The sequence below is a fragment of the Cynocephalus volans genome, chromosome 7, assembly GCF_027409185.1.
Source record: "Cynocephalus volans isolate mCynVol1 chromosome 7, mCynVol1.pri, whole genome shotgun sequence".
Lineage (NCBI taxonomy): Eukaryota > Metazoa > Chordata > Mammalia > Dermoptera > Cynocephalidae > Cynocephalus > Cynocephalus volans.
The window spans coordinates 60,170,326-60,190,642 of NC_084466.1; the positions used below are offsets into that span (position 1 = coordinate 60,170,326).

The 20,317-nt window shown below is 34.2% G+C and overlaps 1 protein-coding gene across 10 annotated transcripts in view; it reads left to right on the forward strand.

Annotated features, from left to right (window-relative positions):
* Positions 1-20,317, forward strand: part of DGKH (diacylglycerol kinase eta) — a 169,066-nt gene that overhangs the window by 104,237 nt on the left and 44,512 nt on the right. For 9 of the 10 annotated variants that reach the window (XM_063101712.1, XM_063101703.1, XM_063101710.1 and 6 more), the window contains 7 exons: positions 4,287-4,393; positions 5,017-5,142; positions 8,386-8,488; positions 10,010-10,169; positions 12,510-12,618; positions 12,753-12,892; positions 16,928-17,012. In XM_063101712.1, coding sequence (XP_062957782.1) covers positions 4,287-4,393; positions 5,017-5,142; positions 8,386-8,488; positions 10,010-10,169; positions 12,510-12,618; positions 12,753-12,892; positions 16,928-17,012 — 830 coding nt within the window. The remainder of the gene's footprint in view (positions 1-4,286; positions 4,394-5,016; positions 5,143-8,385; positions 8,489-10,009; positions 10,170-12,509; positions 12,619-12,752; positions 12,893-16,927; positions 17,013-20,317) is intronic. The other variant, XM_063101713.1, reaches the window with a different exon arrangement.

Consider the following 20,317-nt stretch of genomic DNA (forward strand, 5'->3'; position numbering starts at 1 on the left):
GCTTATGAAAAAATAATATAGAATCATTTGAAAAGGAAGCATAAATCAAAATATAGCATTCCACTCCTAAGGAACTAAGGACTACTGTCTAAAAAATACTTTAGACTTTATATATCATTGTAGTATTCTTTATTCTGATGGATTAGGGAGAACAAAATTTTTTGAGGACATATACACTCTGGCGGAATTTCTGATTGTTGCTTATATTGCATTGTTTTAAACCTTGGTATGTTTTTTTTTTCATTTCATTTATGTTTAATTTAAATTGCTGTCATCCTTTTTAATTTTTTAAAATTTTTCTAAAAATAGGTATATCCTATTGTTTTTATTATAGGATTTCTGAGTTATTTTTTAAGAGCAATGACCACCAAAAACAAATACATTCATAATTACCAAGAGAAAACTCACAGATTTATTTCATTTCGTACCTCAGTGATTATACCATTGTTTTCCAGTTTTTGAGCTATATATAATATACCTTTTTCCCAATACAAAAATTTCTTAAGTAATTTTGAATATAACAATTATAATTAAATAGCATAGTAATAGTCACTTTAATTGACTTTAAATTATAAAATCTGCAATATATCATTGTTTCAGGTATTTAATATAATACAGCGTAATGGTTAAAGAGAAGGGCTCTGCAGTCAGACCTCTTATACTTCCACCATTACAAAATGTAACCAGGTGAAATAGTTTAACTCATTTAGACTTTCCTTTCCTCATCTGTAAAAGGGGATAATAGTCATTTTACTTAATAGAAGCACTATGAAAATTAAATGAGAGAATATATAATATAAAACCAATTTTCTAGTCAAATAAATTGTAGCAGTTTATAACTGTGCTCTGTAAGAAATTTATCAAGAAAATAATTATCAAGTAAATAATTCCAGATTGCATCATGGGCCTGGTGTATATTAAAATTTGTGAAAGTGAGCTTGGAGAAGACATTAATCTTTTTGTGTTTTAGATTTAAAGAATGATTGCAAACAAAGATATAATTGGACTTTATGACTTCGTTAATCTAAAAAGGTTCATGTAGATCTGAGTAACTCCTACCGAGTCTGTAATATTATGTGGTGTTATTCTGAATATCTTTTTACTAGTACCTTCTAGTCTTTCATCCCCCAAATGCTAAAAAAAGATTCCAGGTCTGATGTACTCTTGTACCCTTCTGATTTGAGAGTTATGCATTATTAAATACACCTAATTATATGGGAATTGAGTCAATAGTGGAATGACTGAATATTTTTCTAAGCATTTTAAAAGAAAAATGAAAATGATATTAATTGGTGAAAGTAAGAAACTTAAATGTATTTAATAAATTTGTTATATCCTTCTGCAAATAACATAGTCTTCCTGACATTTTTGTTTCAATTGTTGAATTAAGAAAATGTTTTAGAAGATTATATGTTAGTATTCATTTTCTCCAGTAGTAAGATTTTTAAATCTAGAGTATCTTTTCTATTACTATTTTTAGAACTGTAGCAGGTTTTTAAAATCTCAGAGATTTTATAGATGTTAAGAAAAGTTGTTCTTTTATTTTATGAGAATATGGTAATTTCAGATATTTTTTACAATGATCAAAGTTAAACTTTTGAAACCCCTTCAAATTTGAATAAACTAGTTGCTTGGTAAAACTAAAAACATAGGGTACAAGAGGCTTTAAAAGTTGTAACAAAGATGCAAATACAATAAGAAATTTGTTCAACAATGAAGATGAATAACTTTTGTATTGGAATGGAATACGGGTTCCAATGTGAAAATCCATCATTAAATTTACTTAACCTTCTTCCCTTGTTTTTTGCAATAAAATGAGGCTGTACGTAACTTGTCTTCTACGTTTGTGTTGAGTAATAGCTAAAATTATTTTAAAGCATTGCATATATAAAATGTTATATAAATGAAAAATAGAAGACAAAAAATAATTTTCATGAATAATACCCTAAATCAGTTGAGAATGTTGATTATAATTTCAGAGCATAATTGTCCTTCACAGTTACTTAAACAGTAATTCACCAAAAAAAGTTAAATGGCAACTTTTTAAAAATTAACAGATCAAATACATTAACGTGCGGACTTATGAATTTTTATCTTAACTGCTGTTTATCACAAAGTTTCAGTGTTGTTAAGATTAAATATTGCATTAAATATAATTTTATCATGTCAGTATATTTTTTAAGTTCCGTAGTTTTAAATAATGTCTTTGCAGGTCAGGGAAAAGTGCTTTATTTCAGAATAACTTGTCTGGAGAAATGTAATTATCACCTAATAAAATTAAGATGCCCAGGGCCAAGCCTGTGGCACACTCGGGAGAGTGCGGCGCTGGGAGCGCGGCGACGCTCCCGCCGTGGGTTCGGATCCTATATAGGAATGGCTGGTGCACTCACTCACTGGCTGAGTGCCGGTCACGAAAAAAGACAAAAAAAAAAAAAAAAAAATTAAGATGCCCATTGATCATTTCAATTTCTTAATGACCATAATTGCAGTCTGGTTTGTTTTATTATATCTTTATATAATATATTAAGCAACTTTGTAATTCTCGAGGTTCATTGCATGAGCACTTTATTATTACAAAAGTGTGATTTTTATTTTTAATGAGCTGTTTAATTTTTAATGGCAAAATTTCCAAAAAACCATGGAATTAGGCCCCATTTTTCTCTTTTACTTCCTTCTGTTCCCTTTAGAAGCCAGGTATTGACTGTTAATATCAAGTACCTATTTGTACTAATAAAGCACCCTGGGGACTTTGTTGCAGATAGTTTTAGGACTGCACTTTTGAGGAATACCATAACAGATGAAAAGGCACAGAGATCCTAACCAACCACAGTTTAAAATAGTCACTTGTATTGGAACAAAAGGGAGCAGGTCGTGATAAATTTTTTTTCCAAGCTAAGCTTACTTCTGTGTCTTTACACGTACTGTTTATCAGCAACGAAATTCAACTGAAAAATTATTTTCTATATATAGTCTGTATTTGAGTCACATAGTCATTTATAACAAAAATAGTATGATTGCCAGGAAAGAATTTGTCAAAGTACACAAAAGAGGTAAGTGAAACATTTCTAATGTCTATAGACTAATATTCTTCAAGGATAAACCAGCTCAATTTAAGTGGCTATGTATATACTGGTTCATCATGATATCTGAAGCATATTGAACATTTGGTTATAGACATCTTAGTTATTTTACCTGAATCTTTTGTTTTCATGTTACATCAAATTAGGATGATTTAAAGGGAGTGGTGTGTAACTTATTCGAAATTAAATAATGATTAACTACTAGAAATTTTTTTTAAAAAACGTGAAAAGGAGATCACCTTACATTTAAATTCAGCAAAAGTTACCTTATGTTTCCACTGAAATGATCTCTACTCTTAACTGTTTATCTGAGAGGCCAGGAGCTGATGTCGCATCAGTATCCACTAACGCTTGAATTTGTGTCCTTAGCATGAAAAATGTGTTTCGTAGTAAAGTCCTGATTTTCATAAGCATGGTTATTAATCTTTCAAATTACCTGTGGTTTACTTGTTTTTCCATATACGTACTGGTTTTTTCCTAGTCATTTCCTCTTATTTCTCTCTGATAAGTTCCTTTATGATAATATGGCTGGGAAGAATTAGTGAAGCCTGTATTGGAAATATTACTTCATCAATTTTCCCTTCTACATTTATAATATAGTCATCCCAGCATAATACTTTTAAAAGACAGTGCTATCTTTGTGACCCTCTTCAATTTATTTCCCACGGTGTTGGATATTTTCTTGGTTTACTTGCACTTTAAAACTCTTCTGAAGTATCTTTATCTTACCGACGTTTTCAAACTCCTTATTATAAATATTTTATACACATAGAAAAATGCAAGTATCAATCAAAAGTGAATTTTCACAAGTTAAACACATTTATGTAATCAGCACCCAAATTAAGAAATAGGCTGTCATGAGCACCCTTGTTACTGAGTTTTATTTGCTTCTGTGTGTGTGTGTGTGTGTGTGTGTGTGTGTGTGTGTGTGTGTCGTCTCCCTTTTCCTTAAGAGCTAATTCTTTTGTATTTATTTCCTTTCTTCTAAGTTGCAATCTATCTACAGCTTGATAAAAGTGCTTCATAAATACATAGCCATTTGTTTTTTAGAAGGCCTTTACTATTGTTGGAGAGTAATTTAAACTTTCTTTAATATTTGTTTTCCTTCTGCCGTCTCCCTCCCTTTTAAAATTTCAGGCCGTGATTTCCTTTCATCATTGGTCCAAAAGTACTTATTCACTTAGAAATGGTTGCCTTTTTTTGCAGTGTGTAAATTCAAGGCTCACAAAAGATGTGCAGTGAGGGCAACAAATAACTGCAAATGGACCACCCTGGCCTCCATCGGGAAGGACATCATAGAGGATGAAGACGGAGTAAGTGTCTGTCTGTCTGCAATCTCTACCTGTACCTCCTGTCTTATCTTCTGCCAAATGATAGAGATTAAGTGGGAGTGATCATTATTAGGATTAAATGGAAGGTTTTCATTAATTATGAATTTTTATTTTTAATCTAATCCTTCATAGCTTTCTTCAGCTCTAGATTTTGAGAAAAATCTGTTGTGAATAGGGCTTGGGAGTGGCTGTTGTGCTGAGCTGGTGTTGCAGACCCTTATCTGAAAAGCTCTGAGCTATTTACAGTTTAGCTCAGATGTTCACTCTTCAGACTTTGGGACATCCTCTCAATTTAGCCCCAACCTTCTCAACCTTGCCTGCATTTCACCTTGCATACGAGTCTATAACAGCACCTAGGATCACTTAATCATGATCCCTTTACATGTCTTTCTCCTCAGCCAGACTTCCCCGTGAGTCCCAAGGGCAGGGCTTTTGTCTTAGCTTTGTACCCTACAGGGTTCAGGCATAACAGACACTCAGTAAATGTGGCTAAATGAATTAATGTCACAGATGGTACACATTATGGATTCCATAGAGTAAGAAGGCATTCAGTGTCTTCCTGCAGGTAAGAATGGTGTCCTCCCCACTCTCTTCCTGCTCCTCAGGTCGCTATGCCTCACCAGTGGCTTGAGGGTAACTTGCCTGTGAGTGCCAAGTGTGCTGTCTGCGACAAGACCTGTGGCAGTGTTCTCCGTCTGCAAGATTGGAAATGCCTTTGGTGTAAAACGATGGTGAGGGTTTTGGAAGTATTTCATCCTTTTTAATTAGCATCTCTCTCTAACTTTGTCAGTTATATGGTTTAGAGGCAAAACAAAGAATTTACAACAGACCAGAGCCTGGTAGCACACATACCCCATAGTGACATTCTTCTTTTTTAAAACTGTATTACTTCCAGTTTAGTCACTTTTTCCAATGCCCTTTTTGTAATACTCTCGTTTGTATATTGTCTATGTCTCAGGATCTCTTTCCCACAGTTTTAATGTTTTTCATTTTGCTTTAGCTTCACTTAGTGGTTTTGCTATTTTCAGGCCTGTTTTATTGTCTGTCGCACACAGAAAGCTCTTCTCTGTGTGCCGCCAAATTTTGGTTTACATGCAAAATGCAATTTTGCTGCCACCCCGTGTATGTTCTCTGACAGAACATTGAGGTTGATAGGTCATGCACTGATGTAATTTAAATTATATAAGTTTATAACATATGAATAAATAAATATTTTAAAACGTTTTTGCATGTGCAAGAAAGGGGTAGAAAGCACACACAGCATAATGCGGAGTCGGCCGCAGGGCAGGTCTCATTTATGCCGAACAGTGAGAACTGGCCTCTGGACCATATGAGGGCAGTCAGAGTAGGAAGGGGGCCATGCAGACAAGGAGTGGGGCTGGAGGACCGCAAGACCAGGAGGCTGTAGCTGTGAGTGCTCATCTGAACACTGGGTGATGCTGTCCTTTGATGGCGGTGATTGCCTTGCATGGGGCTAATTTGCTTGGTGGTGTTTTTTTTTTTTTTTTTTTTTTAATTTTATTTTGTCGATATACATTGTAGCTGATTAATGCTCCCCATCACCAAAACCTCCCTCCCTTCTCCCTCCCCCTGCTTGGTGGTGTTTTGAGTCTTATAGTGTTTTAAAGTTGCTGGCCCAAATTTGTCAGCTAGTCCCAAATAAAAAAAATGTGCAAAAATCTTTGCTTTTGGTAAATATGGTGTAGATCAGCAAATGTAAGAGGTGTGAGTATAATGTGTTGATTTCCTAATCATGAGATTGACTCCGTAGGCCACTGAAGAAAATAAGTCCTACAATATTTTAGTGAGGCCTGATGGGTACACTGTGTTTCCTTTTAATTTTTAAATTATACATGTTTCTCTTTGTCTTCATGCTTTGGTTATTCTTCATCACTTGCCTTTTATTAGCCATAGGGGTGTTACTTTTTATTTCTCTTATCCCATTTAATATAGTATATTAATTGTAATATATACTGTAATATAGACTGTAATAGGTGTCGCTGTTTGGAATCTTAGTGCAGTCCTAACCACTAAAACTCTCTTACGCCATTCCTTATTTTAAAGGAGCGCTACCCATAAATAAGATTTTAAATCATCATCCTACCTAAGGTTTCATTTGGGGGGCACAAGCACTGATAGCATTTCCTGCTATTTTTATTAGTCTGTACATTTACTAAAGTCTATTTATCTACTTCTAGAGCTTTAGCTGTTTATTTTTAACTTTTTAGAAAGACATATCGTGTACGATGAATTATTTTAGAAAAGATTCATATAAGTTGTCTATATCTGCAATATGTATGTCTGCTTTTACCGTCAGTAGTTTTTAAACTCTACTAACTTTAACAGTAGGAGTTAATTAGGTATTTTACTTGCTCGTTGTACTCATCCCCAACTTAAAAAAATTCACAAATAGAGTAGCAGTGTTATTACAGGTGTTACAGGAGGGCATTGTGGAATGCCTTGTCCCCTTTTTCCCTGGCAAACTCAAACCTCCTCTTAGTTGTGACATCATTCCTGCCCTGCCCTGTGTAAGTTAGACAGGCTTGCACTTCCTATGTGCTATCATTGATCTGTTTTCATATTATTTTGCCTTTAAACAGCAGGCTATCTAGTGCCTGAAATATAGTCAGCTGATAAAAAAGAAAATAAAACAAATAAAAAGCCCATAGTGCCACACGCTAATGGGCCAGCTCACAGTTTTTCCAGTTGTTGTCCAGTCTCTGGTTGCAGTTTTACCTTTTCTGTAAAAATAGTGAAGATATGAAGAAACAATTTTATCTTTTACTTTACTTTTTTTTTTTTTTTTTTTGGTGGCTGGCCCATATGGGGATCCGAACCCGTGACCTTGGTATTATAAGGCTGTGCTCTAACCAACTGAGCTAACTGCCGAGCCCTGTTTTTTTTATTTAGCATTATTATAAGTCTTTCTGGTTTGCTCCATAATTCTCATACATTCTTTTAATAACTTTTAAAATTGTGCATGCAAGTTTTTCTAAAATGCATTTGGATTATTAATTATTGTAAATCATAATAGGAAACTGTCCAAAAACAGGTCATCTGCAGAATAAGGATCACTGTTAAATTTCAGTTATTCTCTCCAAAAGTTTTGATAAATTCAAGTTTAATTAGTATGCAAGTTTTCTTAAAAAACTAATGAAATAAAAAAAAAAAGACTAATGAAATAAAGCCATATTAAATAAGTGCTTTATGAAATATCTGCTTTTACTAATTAAAACATTTAAAATGCTCTCTAGCCAAATACACAAAGTATTCTAAATTGCCTGTGTCCTAATTAATGAGTAATCTCTGCTTTTGTTGTTTGTAGTATTTTGAGTGACCTTGAAACTTTTTCTCCAAAATACATTTACTGAGTGGCTATAATGTGCATCACTTTTCTTTTACTTACAGAACAGCAGTCTAACTAAGGATATAGGCATGGATGGACTTGTAACTATAATAATATGAAAATGTCATAAAATAAATGTGAATAGAAAGTTATACGATCACTGCAGAAAGAGCAGGCACATTACTGATTTTATTTTTAGTTTCGTTAAATTCTATAAGAATTTTTGTGAGATAGATGTCATCAGTTTATTTTATGGACAGTGACATTGACATACTGGTTAGCTTCCCTACTTTCTTTCTCCCTTCCTTTCTCTTTCCTTCCCTTCATCTGTGCTCTCTCACTTCTCTTCCTCTCTCCTTGCCTTAACCAGGCATCCATTGATTATATACTACTTGCTTGAGACAATCACAAAAATAGACTGCATAGACCAAAATCAAATTTCCATCCCTGAAATGCTTAGTTTGTTTCTTAAAAGTGTAAATATTGTGCCATTAAAGTAACTTATGAATTATTGAACTTTTTGTGATGTAGTTGATGCTAAATTATCAATTCCTTAGATGTAATTTATAACATAGCAAAACATTAATTTGTTTTTATGATTCTTGAAGGTTTATTTGTTTGTTATTAGGTACACACTGCCTGCAAAGATTTATACCATCCTATATGTCCACTTGGTCAGTGTAAAGTATCTATAATACCTCCAATTGCACTAAACAGCACCGATTCTGATGGTATGTACTAGTAGTGTAAGTATGTATATTTCTGGTACCTTTAATGTTGATATGTACATTTATTTTCTTAAAATATTTAAAGCTGTAACTTGTTATTCTGGTCAGTTTTTATATAATAATTACATTTTAATTGCTGAATAGTATATTTAACTTTTAAAAGAACATTTTAAATGAAAGTTTTAACATAATTGTTAATACAGTGGTGAAATTATTGTGTAAGACTTTTAGATTTTACGTTTCAGTAAATAAGATAAGATCATTATTCTGTACTGAAAGCCAATATGAAAAGGTTAATTTTTATTCATTTAATTTTTGGGGGGTGGGGACAGCTGGCCAATACAGGGATCTGAACCCTTGACCTTGGCGTTGTAGCACTATGCTGTAACCAATTGAACTTTTTTTCCCTTCCATAATTGAAACTGCCCATTAGCATGGCTGTTTTTTTTCTTTTTCCCCAATTTTTTCCAAAACAGTAATACATTGAACTTTTAGAAAACTAGAGGTGGAAAAGGGTGGGGTGGAGGGGGGCTAATGAGGAATTGGTCAACAGACACAAAGTATGATTGTGTATTGTAATAATGAATAAGCTAACTATTCTGATCTAACCATCACACATTGTACACAATTATTGCAAAGCAACATGGTACCCCAAATGTATTTATAATAAATTATCTAAAAAATAAAAAAGAAAGACATTTAATTTCTTAAAAAAAAAAAAAAAAAGCATGGCTGTTATTAAAATCTGTTTTCCTGTAATTTCATTGCAGGAATTTACATTCCTATAAATGCATTCACTTTTTCCAAAATCTAACAAGTTACTTGTAAGTTCTGAGGAACCTCTTTGCAACCCTGGTTTTGAGAAAGCATGTTAATAACTTCCTTCTGAGCAAACCATATTACAAAAGCTTACCATATGCTGTCATTAATGTCTTGCATTGATATAGTACTTTATGCTTTTCAAACTTTTTATATAAATTATGCCAATAGATATCTTAGATATAATAATATAAACCTCAAAAGTTGTGTTTTTTAACCTGTGCTATGAACAGTCCTCCCTGAGCACCGCCCCCCACAAAGCCCTGATATATCAAGGTTTTTTTGTTTATTATAAATTTTAAAATATTTCTCTAGCACCAGCAAGGAGCAGTTAAAATATTTTAAAATACTGAATATGAACATATCTTTCACAAATGTGAATGTATAGACTGTGATTAGTTTTTCTTATACTTAAGTATGTTTAAGGCAGGTGGTATATCTCAAATTATGTGGTAATACTTTTACTATCTTTGGTATGATTTTTTCATTGTAGAGCATATTTTTAAAAGATAAGTTGTACATTCTTAGTATGTAAACAGTAAACCTATCTTCATTTTGGGAGCTAAATTATAACTTAATATTCCAGTAATAAACAAGGTTCTTTATTCTTATGAATTTATCTTCTTTTCTCTGAATGTTTGTTAAAAATTTAAGAGAAAGCTGTACCTATTGATTTTGTGCTGTTTTGTTTTGTTTTTTTTACAGGTTTCTGTAGAGCAACATTTTCATTCTGTGTTAGTCCTTTGTTGGTTTTTGTCAATTCTAAGAGTGGAGATAATCAGGGAGTAAAGTTCCTTCGTCGTTTTAAACAGTTGCTAAATCCGGCTCAGGTGTTTGATTTAATGAATGGAGGTCCGCACTTAGGGTAATTATTGATAAATCTTACTTGAATGAAATATAGCACTAGGCATGAAATGCATCTGGCTTCTCAGTTTATGAAAATTATGGATTTCTCTAGACGTCTCTATGCAGATCTTCTCAATCCTCCCTTTTATAAAGCTGTAATAGTTTTAACACAGCTTTTTTGATAGTTATAATATTTCCTTATATAAATTCCAAAATTTATATCGAAGTTTCCCAATTCCAAAATCTGTTTAGAAGATGTCTTAGGATATATCCTACATCAAACAATACTAACAGTTCATTTAGCTCCAAGAGAGATCAACTTGCATAAATATAGAAATAAAAAATAACATTAGAAAATGATTTGCATGGAAGGCTAATATTGGTTTATATGTAATATGAATAATCAATTATTTAACCAAAATACAGGTTCTATCATGGATCTTAAGGACAGTTCTTCAAGGATTTTAGACTCAGTTCACATTAAAAAAACAAATACTTTTGTTGATTGTCTTTTCAGCTTTCTGGAATGTCATATAACTTAAAATCTGAACAAAAAAAAACTAAATAGTATTTTCATTGAGGGAAAATATGCCTTGAGGCACTTTTAATATATTTTTTAGTGTGTGTATCTGCTTTTTCTTAAGAAGTGATATTGTGTCTTTTGAACTGGGGGCTTCAATCTCTGTGATTTGCTTATGCCAACTCAGCTTTTCTCTTGTGTTCCCCTGTTACCTTAAAGCATGAACACAGAAGTAGAAATGGGGGTTTTAGATACCAGTGCCAGAAAAGACATTTTGTGTTTTATAATTTGACACTTCCTCTGTCTTCTCTATTTCTCTCTTCTGTCTCTCTTTGTGCCTCTTTTCACTTTTGTCCCTGTTCCCATTGCCTTTTTCTTGCTAAGTCTCAGGCCCTCCTTGTCAAGTGTCTTCTTCATTTATACCCAACTTCTTCCTTATCTTCTTTCACATCCCATCCTTTCCTCTATTTGGGTGCTAGACTTTTCTCATCTAGCCTCCCTTTTTGCCTTCTGTCTCTTCCATTCTTGAGGAGTTTTATTTCCCTTTCTAACACGTCTATTTTATAATCCTTCATAGTTATTTTATCTTATATTCTTGATGTTTTTTTCCCATTCATTCTCTAAGATTCCAAGGATCTCTATTTGTTTTTGTTTTTTTTGGGGGGGGAGGTTACAGATTTTTTAAAACAGTTACAATATTTTAAAAGTAATAACATCTCTTACAGTAAAAGGTAGAGCCTGCTGGCTGCTCTTAAAAATGTATTCTCCGGGTGAATGTTCCCGTCCCTCAGTTTTCTTCCCATGTTGTCAGAAAGCATTATACACTCTCTGCCTCATGCAATGTCAAGCAAGCAAGACAGACAAGGAATGTGATTGAACGTAAAGCAAGTAACAGCTCGCACCAAGCTCCCCAAGCCTTCTTCCGTGACTTACTTCCAGTGCTGGATTGTGCTGCCAACAGTCATGAAAATGAGAAGCACAGTGATACCTTATTTTCCTTCTCTGCCCCTTTCCCAGAAAGAAAGCCTCATGATGTGTTTGTACTCTTAGATGTTAAATTGTTTTTAGGCTTCCCATGCCAGCTGTAAGCTTTCGCAGCTGAAAAGTGCATTGCATTTTTCAAAAATCCCATGTAAGTACCTCCCACACGACCTGTTGATTCATCCAGGGAGGACATTCTCTAAGGAAAGCTCTATTTGTGAAACTTCTTGAAATTGTCCATATAATATGGTTTTTCAGATTTTCCACAATATGTGAGGTGTACAGAGGTATATGCAGGAGATGGCATGTGTCAAAAGTTGAGATGAAGGAAGATAGATGTAAAAGGATTGGACTGAGAATAGCAGAGAAGGAGGAGGAAAAAGCAGGTTGAGAGTACTAAAAGCCATGCATGGGCGAGGTCTGCAGGTTTCTTTAGGAACTGCCTCAGTTCCCCTTATTAGCATCAGAGCCCCAGGTTCCCCACCCCTGGTTTATAATTTTAGGGAAATAACATATCCTTGTAATGGAAAGAGAAAAACCACTACTTTCACCATATCTGTTACTTTACCTTTAGTTCCCTTTCTTCGTTTCTGCTTTTTTTTGTCTTCTCAGTACTCACTCCCCTTTCCTCCTAATTTTATCTCCCTTTCTTCTTATAATTCCTTTTCCTTTTTATGATTCAGAAGTTTTCTTGAATTAAAAATTGCACTCAAATTTATTTTTATAGTATAATTAATATGTAAGTAGGAGTTCTTGTATTTAATCTGAACATGAATACCAGTAAATACTGAATAACAAAAAATTGGAAAAAGTGATTTTTATTTATTTATACTTAAATAAAATACTTTTTACTTTCAGTTTAAGATTATTTCAGAAGTTTGACAATTTCCGGATTCTTGTTTGTGGAGGAGATGGAAGTGTAGGTTGGGTTTTGTCAGAAATTGATAAGCTCAACTTGAATAAACAGGCAAGTGCTAATTCTTTTTATTGCTAGTTAACATGAATGCATATTAGCATTTACTAGAGAATTGCAGAAATGTTATAGTTCCTATTTCCCAACTTGTCTGAAAGTTTCAGTCTCTGTATTGTGATCTCTTTTAGTGTCAGCTGGGAGTATTGCCTTTGGGGACAGGAAATGACCTTGCTCGGGTTCTTGGCTGGGGAGGTTCATATGACGATGACACCCAACTCCCTCAGATACTAGAGAAGCTGGAACGAGCCAGCACCAAAATGTTGGACAGGTAAAAGTGAATTCTCTTTTAAAGCTGGATTGCAAATGGCATACTGAATCATTTTTTGATAACTTAAATTCTACCAACAATAAAATGATCTTTTCCACTGTTTCATCCCTGAGATGGACAGCAGGGTAGACACTCAATAAAGATGTTTTTTGAGTGAATGAATGAATTGTAAAAAAAACTGAAAAAACTAGTCTAATGAACCCATTATTTTAATCATAGATGATATATTAATACTAATTACTTTTCAGTACTATTCAGGTCGGAAAGTTAAAATAGTTAATTTTGTAGGGGGGATTTTGGTTACTATAACAGTAGGGTCTCTCATCTTGTGGTTTGACAAAAGCTAAGAAAGACATATAAACTTCAGATTTGCTAGAATATCTCTTCTTAATCATACATATTAAGAATGAATTGACCAAACAAAAAACTAAATGTTTTAAAAGATAAATAATCCTTTCCCAAGCACAGGGAAGTACAAGTATTAGCAAGTACAGTATAGCTTCATACGAAGGAACTATTGTACCTTGATCACATCTCTTAACTGCTTTCTCTCTGAATGCCCTATGTTTGAGAAAGAAATTCCAATGTGTGGACCCTGAGTATTATGGAGAGGTGTTTAGAATTTGTGTCTAGAGAACAACAGGCAGGACTCAGTAGGCGGTAATCTCTCTCTTCTCCATAAAAAGATGACAAATGTCAAAATATCATTATAAACTTGAGCTAGCATGAATCAAAACAACTTTGATAGGATTAGCCATCTGTGGAACTCTTCCCGAAAATAACAAAGTCTCATCAGGGAGCCACCAATCTAAAATGTAATTATTCGAAGATGAGCTATAACCTAATTAATTGCAACCTTGCCTGTCTTATGATAACATTGTAAAGGTTAATTCTTTTGCTGACAGAAGAGAGCTGGACAGTAGAGCATTTGTGTGCATTGATCAAAAGTGGCGTGAGAGGGACATTCCAGTAGTTTGGGTGCATAGAGTTTTATAATTTAGTGTGGAGCTGGATTCAGTTTCCAATCTTTAAAAGAAGCTGGAGGTAAAAAAAAAAAAAAAAATAGGTAACTGTGAGGTGATAGATATGTTATCTTAATTGTGGTGATTATTTCTTGATGTATATGTATATCAAAACACCAAGTTGTACACCTTAAGTATATACAATTTTTATTTGTCAATTATACCTTAATAAAGCTGGGGAAAAAAGATTGGAAAGAAACAAGAAAATCACCGTTATTTGTAAAAGAGCCCAGAAACTGTCCAATTCTGTGCTTACCCAAACAACAGGGAGTATTTTAGAAGCTTCCTTTGTTGCAAATTTAAAGACCCCTCCTACTGCATCCTTTGAAGTGCCTAGCAGCATTTCCTGGTTGTGTGCTTTTTCCCTTGTGTGTTACAGAAATTCACTTCTCTCCATGGTTAGCTGAGAAACAGCACCCCCCATGGTGAAATTCCTTGATAATGATTGGCCTGCAAAAAAACACAGGGAAAAAAAAAAACAAAGGAGATTTAAAAACCTAGGGCTGTTATTAGAAACATAAGGATATTTTGTTTCCGTGTTTTCTTTACTAGTTTACTATTTGTAAAGAACAGGTGAAAAAAAACCTACTGTTTAATATTACAAATTATATAAGCTTTTCCTATGTATTAATTTATTTGATCCTCAAAGAACAAACGTTGTGGGTGGTCAGAAAAGAATTACTATGACCATTCTATAAACATGGAAACTGAGACTTGTGGAGACAATGGGAGTTGGAACAACTAATATTATTTGTCTACCTGGCACTTCTAGTTGGTTTACTTTACATATCATCTCGTTTAATCATCACTATGCCCCTAGAGAGAGCTAATATTGTCAACTCCATTTCACTGGTAAAAAGGCCTAAGAGGTTTTGACATTATCAAAGTTACATAGCTGATAAGTAGAACTGGTACTATCAACCAGGGTCTAGACTCTGGTTCTCAGGTTCTTTCCTCAGTGCTGCCCTTCTCTCCTTTCATACATGTGTGCCCCAGACAGGTCCCTGCCTCTGGCCTCTAACTCTGCTTAACTTGTACTAATATGCATCTCTTCCTGACTCTTGCCACCACTTTCTCCTGTTTCTTCAGCTCCATTCATTCCCAGTCAAGGGGGATGTACCATAGAGGAGGTGCAAAGAACCTAGACATTTGGGTGGCTTTCTTTCCCATTTCTTTAACTGTCTCTTGACCAGAGTAGTATTTCCAGCTATGAGGAACTTGACTTTTATGTTTCCATTGCAGTTTTCTCTATTTGGATATTTACAAAGCTTAATTGTTTTATTTGTTTGCTTGTTTGCCTGTTTTCTGCACTAGAATATAAGCTTCTATTAGGGAAGCCTTATTCACCCTTGTGTTTCCAGACCCCGTTACTTTGGAACATTCAATATGTACCTGTTGGGGCCGACCTCGTGGCTCACTCCAGAGAGTGCGGCGCTGGGAGCGCAGCGACGCTCCTGCCTAGGGTTCGGATCCTATATAGGGATCCGGTGCGCTCACTGGCTGTGCGCGGTGCGGGCAACACCAAGCCAAGGGTTGCGTTCCCCTTACTGGTCACACACACTCACAAAAATTATAATACGTACCTGTTGCATGGATGAATGAATGAATGAATGGCTTTTGGTGCTCAAATATAAATTTCTTTATAGTATTTTCATGTCAAGAATTGTGTAGTAGCTATAAGTAACTTTTCAGTTTGTATATCCTAACATATAACATACATCTTTGGGGGATTTTCTGGGAATTTGGATTTTTTGCTTATAACAGAATACTCGGAACTGGGTGATTTATAAGAAAACAAAATTTATCAGTTTCTGAGTCTGGGAAGTCCAAAGTCCAGGGAACACATCTGGTTAAGGCTTTCTTTGGTGATGACTTCAGTGATGGTAGGGTATCACACTGTGAAATGGTGGAGCAGAAAGAACGATAGCTCCTTGTGCACTCTCCTTTTAAAGCCTTCAGAACCACGCCTGTAATCACCATTATTAATCCATTCACTAGTCATGGTCCTACAATCTAATCACCTCTTGAGGACCCCACCTTTCAATTACCGTAATAGGACTTCCCACCCTCAACAGTTACAGTGGAGATTAAGTTTTGGGGGGACATTCAACCCAAGGCACTAGGCTTTGTTTAAATATTGATCTTGGGATTTTCCTCTAGGTTCTCTCACTGGCTTTAGCTGTGTTATGCTTTTCTTAAAAATTCACGTATTAACAATACTCTTTTATTATGCTTTGTTTCTGTATAAAATCTTCATTTCACATCTTCTTAGTCTATAATGTCCTGGCCCAATTGTTCTTCCCAAATTTGGAAATTATTATTTTAGATAGAAGACTGGACTTATCCTGAGTTGATTGTTTTCTCTAACACCAAATGATTCAATACTTGCTTTGAAATTAATACTAATACTCAATTGAAATAATTTTGCTGCAATTAAGTATTACTTCTACTAATATTTCCCCTTAATCCCATGCTTACATTTATTCTTTCTTAATTTAAGGAGGGGTATTTAGCTAATTTTCATTTCATTTATGTACCTGTATAAGCTTATTTAACAAGAGTACATGGAGAATGGTTTATTTTTCATAGGTAGTATGCATTTATATATTCTAGGACGTTGTTTTAGAACTATGGGTTGTGATTCAGTAACTTGTGATTTAGTTAGTAAAATGCAATGAGCATTATTTTAAAAATGGAACAGAAAAGATTAGAAAAGTCAGAATGCATCGCACCTACTGAAGAAGGGGAAGTGTTGCTATATATGCATATTTCTTACTGAGGGCCATGGTCTTAAAATGTTTTGAAGTCACCTATCATGATATGATAAGACGTAGAAATCATAAATTATGAATTCAACATTTTCTGAGAATACCAAAATTCCATCTCTTTTCCCATTTTTTAGTTGTTTTAAGATACAAATAACCCTAGTTAATGAATATATGCATATGCAATGGGAACAGTCAGTTTATTAAATTTTAAAGAAATTTTAAACCAAAGAGTTTTCTCCCTTCAGGTGGAGTATAATGACATATGAACTTAAATTGCCAACAAAGGCTTCTCTACTTCCCGGACCTCCAGAAGCATCTGAAGAATTTTATGTAAGACTTAACCCTTTACCTGTTTATCATTTGAAATAAGGGTGGATATCTTGAAAAAAAGAGAGAAGTTATTCATAAGATATTGTAGCATGTTCGCTTAATTTTATTTTTATTTTGAGGGGTATGGTCTCATTGACTACTTCTAGACTTCTCCCCCAGATAAAAGAATTCTGAAACTCTCAGTGTCCTTCTATGACCACCCACACTGGGCACACAGGCTACTGTTATGAGTATTAAATGATGTAACTAATGTATGCAAAGCACCAGGAGGCAAGGTCCCCTTAGTCTCCTGTTCCTATAGTTCTCTCTGATATTCTACCTGCCTGTTTCCTCTTTACCAACAGAGTGCCAGGGAAGGCCAGCTGACGACAGTTTTCTGTTAGCTTTTACTCATCTTCTGCATTGGCCATGAGCACCTATTTGATTATTAGGTGTTAGCTCAGCTCCTGTAAACAATCTGCAAACACAATCTCCAAATTATATAGTTTCTCTCTTTCTGCTCAGGCAGCAGGACCAGTCTCTGGGTTAAGCCTGTTTATATAGGTAAAACAAAGGCAGAAAGACAGATCACTTCATTCTGTCCCTGCTACAGACCACAGATGACTATAGTTTTTAGATGTTTTTAAAGATTCAGCATTCTGATTAAACCTCAAAGCAGTGGAGATTTAAAACAGAACCTTACTTTCAAAAGATTATTCTCTGACTCATTAAGACCATTTGATCTCTGAGAGCTTATTTTTCCCTCTAGGAAAATTCATCTGTTTATTTTACAATTGAAATCTTTGTTTTGTCATTAAGAAAGTTATGATCTTCTTTAAGTGAAGGCAAGGAATAATAACTAGAAACATGGGGCTGATCCTTAGAGAAGCTAATTGTAGTTTTAGAACTTTTTCTGATATAAAAGTAGCAAAAACTGCTTCTAAAATTTTGGAAAATACAAAATTATATGAAGAGTAAAAATCACTTACAGTTCTTCCACCTAGACATAATCACTATTGAAGATTAATATATTTGCTACTTTATTTCCAGCAGCATTTAGTTGTAATATTGTTCTATCTGACTATATATATTTTATAGAAACCAGTTGTATTAGTCCATTTCTGTTGCTTATAACAAAATACCCGGAACTGGGTAATTTATAAAGAAAACAAAATTTATTGCTTACAGTTTTGGAGGCTGGGAAATCCAAAGTCCAGGGTACACATCTAGTGAGAGCTTTGTCTTGGTGGTGACTACAGTGACTGAGGGTATCACATGGCAAATATAACCGAGCAGAGAGAGAGAGAGATAGTCTAATGTGCTCTCCTTTGAAAGCCCTCAGAACCATGCCCATGACCACCATTATTAATCCATTCATTATGGCATGGTCCTTACAATCTAATCACCTCTTCAAGGCCCCACCTTTTGACTACTGTAATAGGATTTCCCACCCTCTTCACCTTTACAGTGGAGAAAAAGCTCCTGCACCAGTCTTTTTTCTTAACAGCATTTTTGTAAAGTTATTTTCTTTCCAAAAAGACAAAAAGGGGAATCATTTTTTCTACTTATGTCAGAAGTATCTATTTCCGAGCATGTAAAATAAAGGTAATTTACTTTATCACATATAAAATCCCTAAGTATGAGTTACGATTTTAAGTATATGAAGGAAATCACTTTTTTTAGTGCAAAAGGGTTTTGAATGTAACTTTATTTTGTTAAACTTATTTTCATAACAAGATTACATAATAAGATTACAGATTAAATGAATGTTCTGGATGGCCCTGACCAAGCCCTCTGGCTGACACCAGGAATACACTTTATTGTGTGTGACTCTTTACCTTGAAAACTGCAATAAAAGTAAGCTGAACTTTCCTTCTTAGGCTGTCTACTCTTCATTAGCTATGCATCTTAAGCAAATCACTCAACTCACCTAAGCCTCAGGGTCCTTGGCTGTGAAACAGGACAATTAAAGGGGATAAATATATACAAAGTGCTTAATCACAGTGTCTGATACACAATAAAAAATGTTAACTCTTATTATTACTTACCTTCCTGACCCTGCTAAGTGACTACATAATAGGTGACATCTATAATTTTATCCTTGGACATGGAGGTTATTTTATTGTCCTCTGAAAGAGGTTGTATTTTTTGTCTGAATATTTTTAATGGACAAACACTTGGATTTTTAAAAGTAAGTTTCAAATAGCCCTAGTCAAATGCCATTTGATTAATTAATTAATTAATTAATGGAATTAATAGTCATTGAAAATATTTTCTACCCTGCAGAAAAGAGAAATAGACTTAATAGTTGAAGAACATTTCCTTTTTTGTATTTTTAGAAGACGTGTTTTCATTTTTCTGTTCTTAACTGTGAATATGCAGTTTTTAGTGTTTAAACCAGGAGATCAATAAAAGTGGATTTGTTGGACAATACAATATTGTATGTCACTTTGGAGTTCCTGTCCTCCCCTCTTTTTTTTTTTGATGTAATATTGCTTTTCCTTATGTGATATGCCTTTGAAGGAAGTAAGATAGAAATTTTAAAGAGTAACATACTAGCCACTGGTGGACTTAATGTAAATTATGAATGAGATTCCTTTGGGAAGCAGCTAGTCAGGAAGGCTTTTTGTCGAGAGGGACATTAGTTGAATCTTCAATTAAGTTTGAGTAATCTGATACTGATTGGTTAAAAGCAATGAAAATATACCTAAGTCAGGCAGAAGAGCATAGAAGGCCAGCTTGAATAGAGTGGATCATTTATGCTGAAAAATTTTGAGCTGTGTGACATGGAATATATATTGAAGGCAAACATTTGATGGAAGTCTCTAGCACTATTTAAATATTGTGCACATGTTTACATATTAGGAAGATGGGTTCTTTCAACAGGATGTTAAAGTTTGAGTCAAATGGAAGAGGACACTTGGCATTTGATTATTTCATTATTTAAGAGAAATATTTATTTATGTGATTGTATGGCAGCGTATTCAGCATTTTAAAAGAATATAATATACATACAGGACAGCATTCACATACCCCATAATTCCCCCTCATGCCACTTTTCAGTCACCACCCCTCACCTTCACCCCAGTAGCCACTATCCTGACTTCTAACAGCATAGATTAGTTTGGTCTGTTTTATGCTTTATGAAAGATAATAGTTTTTTATGCTCTCTTCTGTGTCTGGATCCTTTCACTCACTATCATGTTTGTTAGATTCATCTATATTGTGGCATAGTTGTAAATCATTCATTCTCATTGTCTTATTGTATTCCACTGCCCAAATTGTACTGTAATTTGTCATCCATTCTATTGAATGAATGCTGCTGT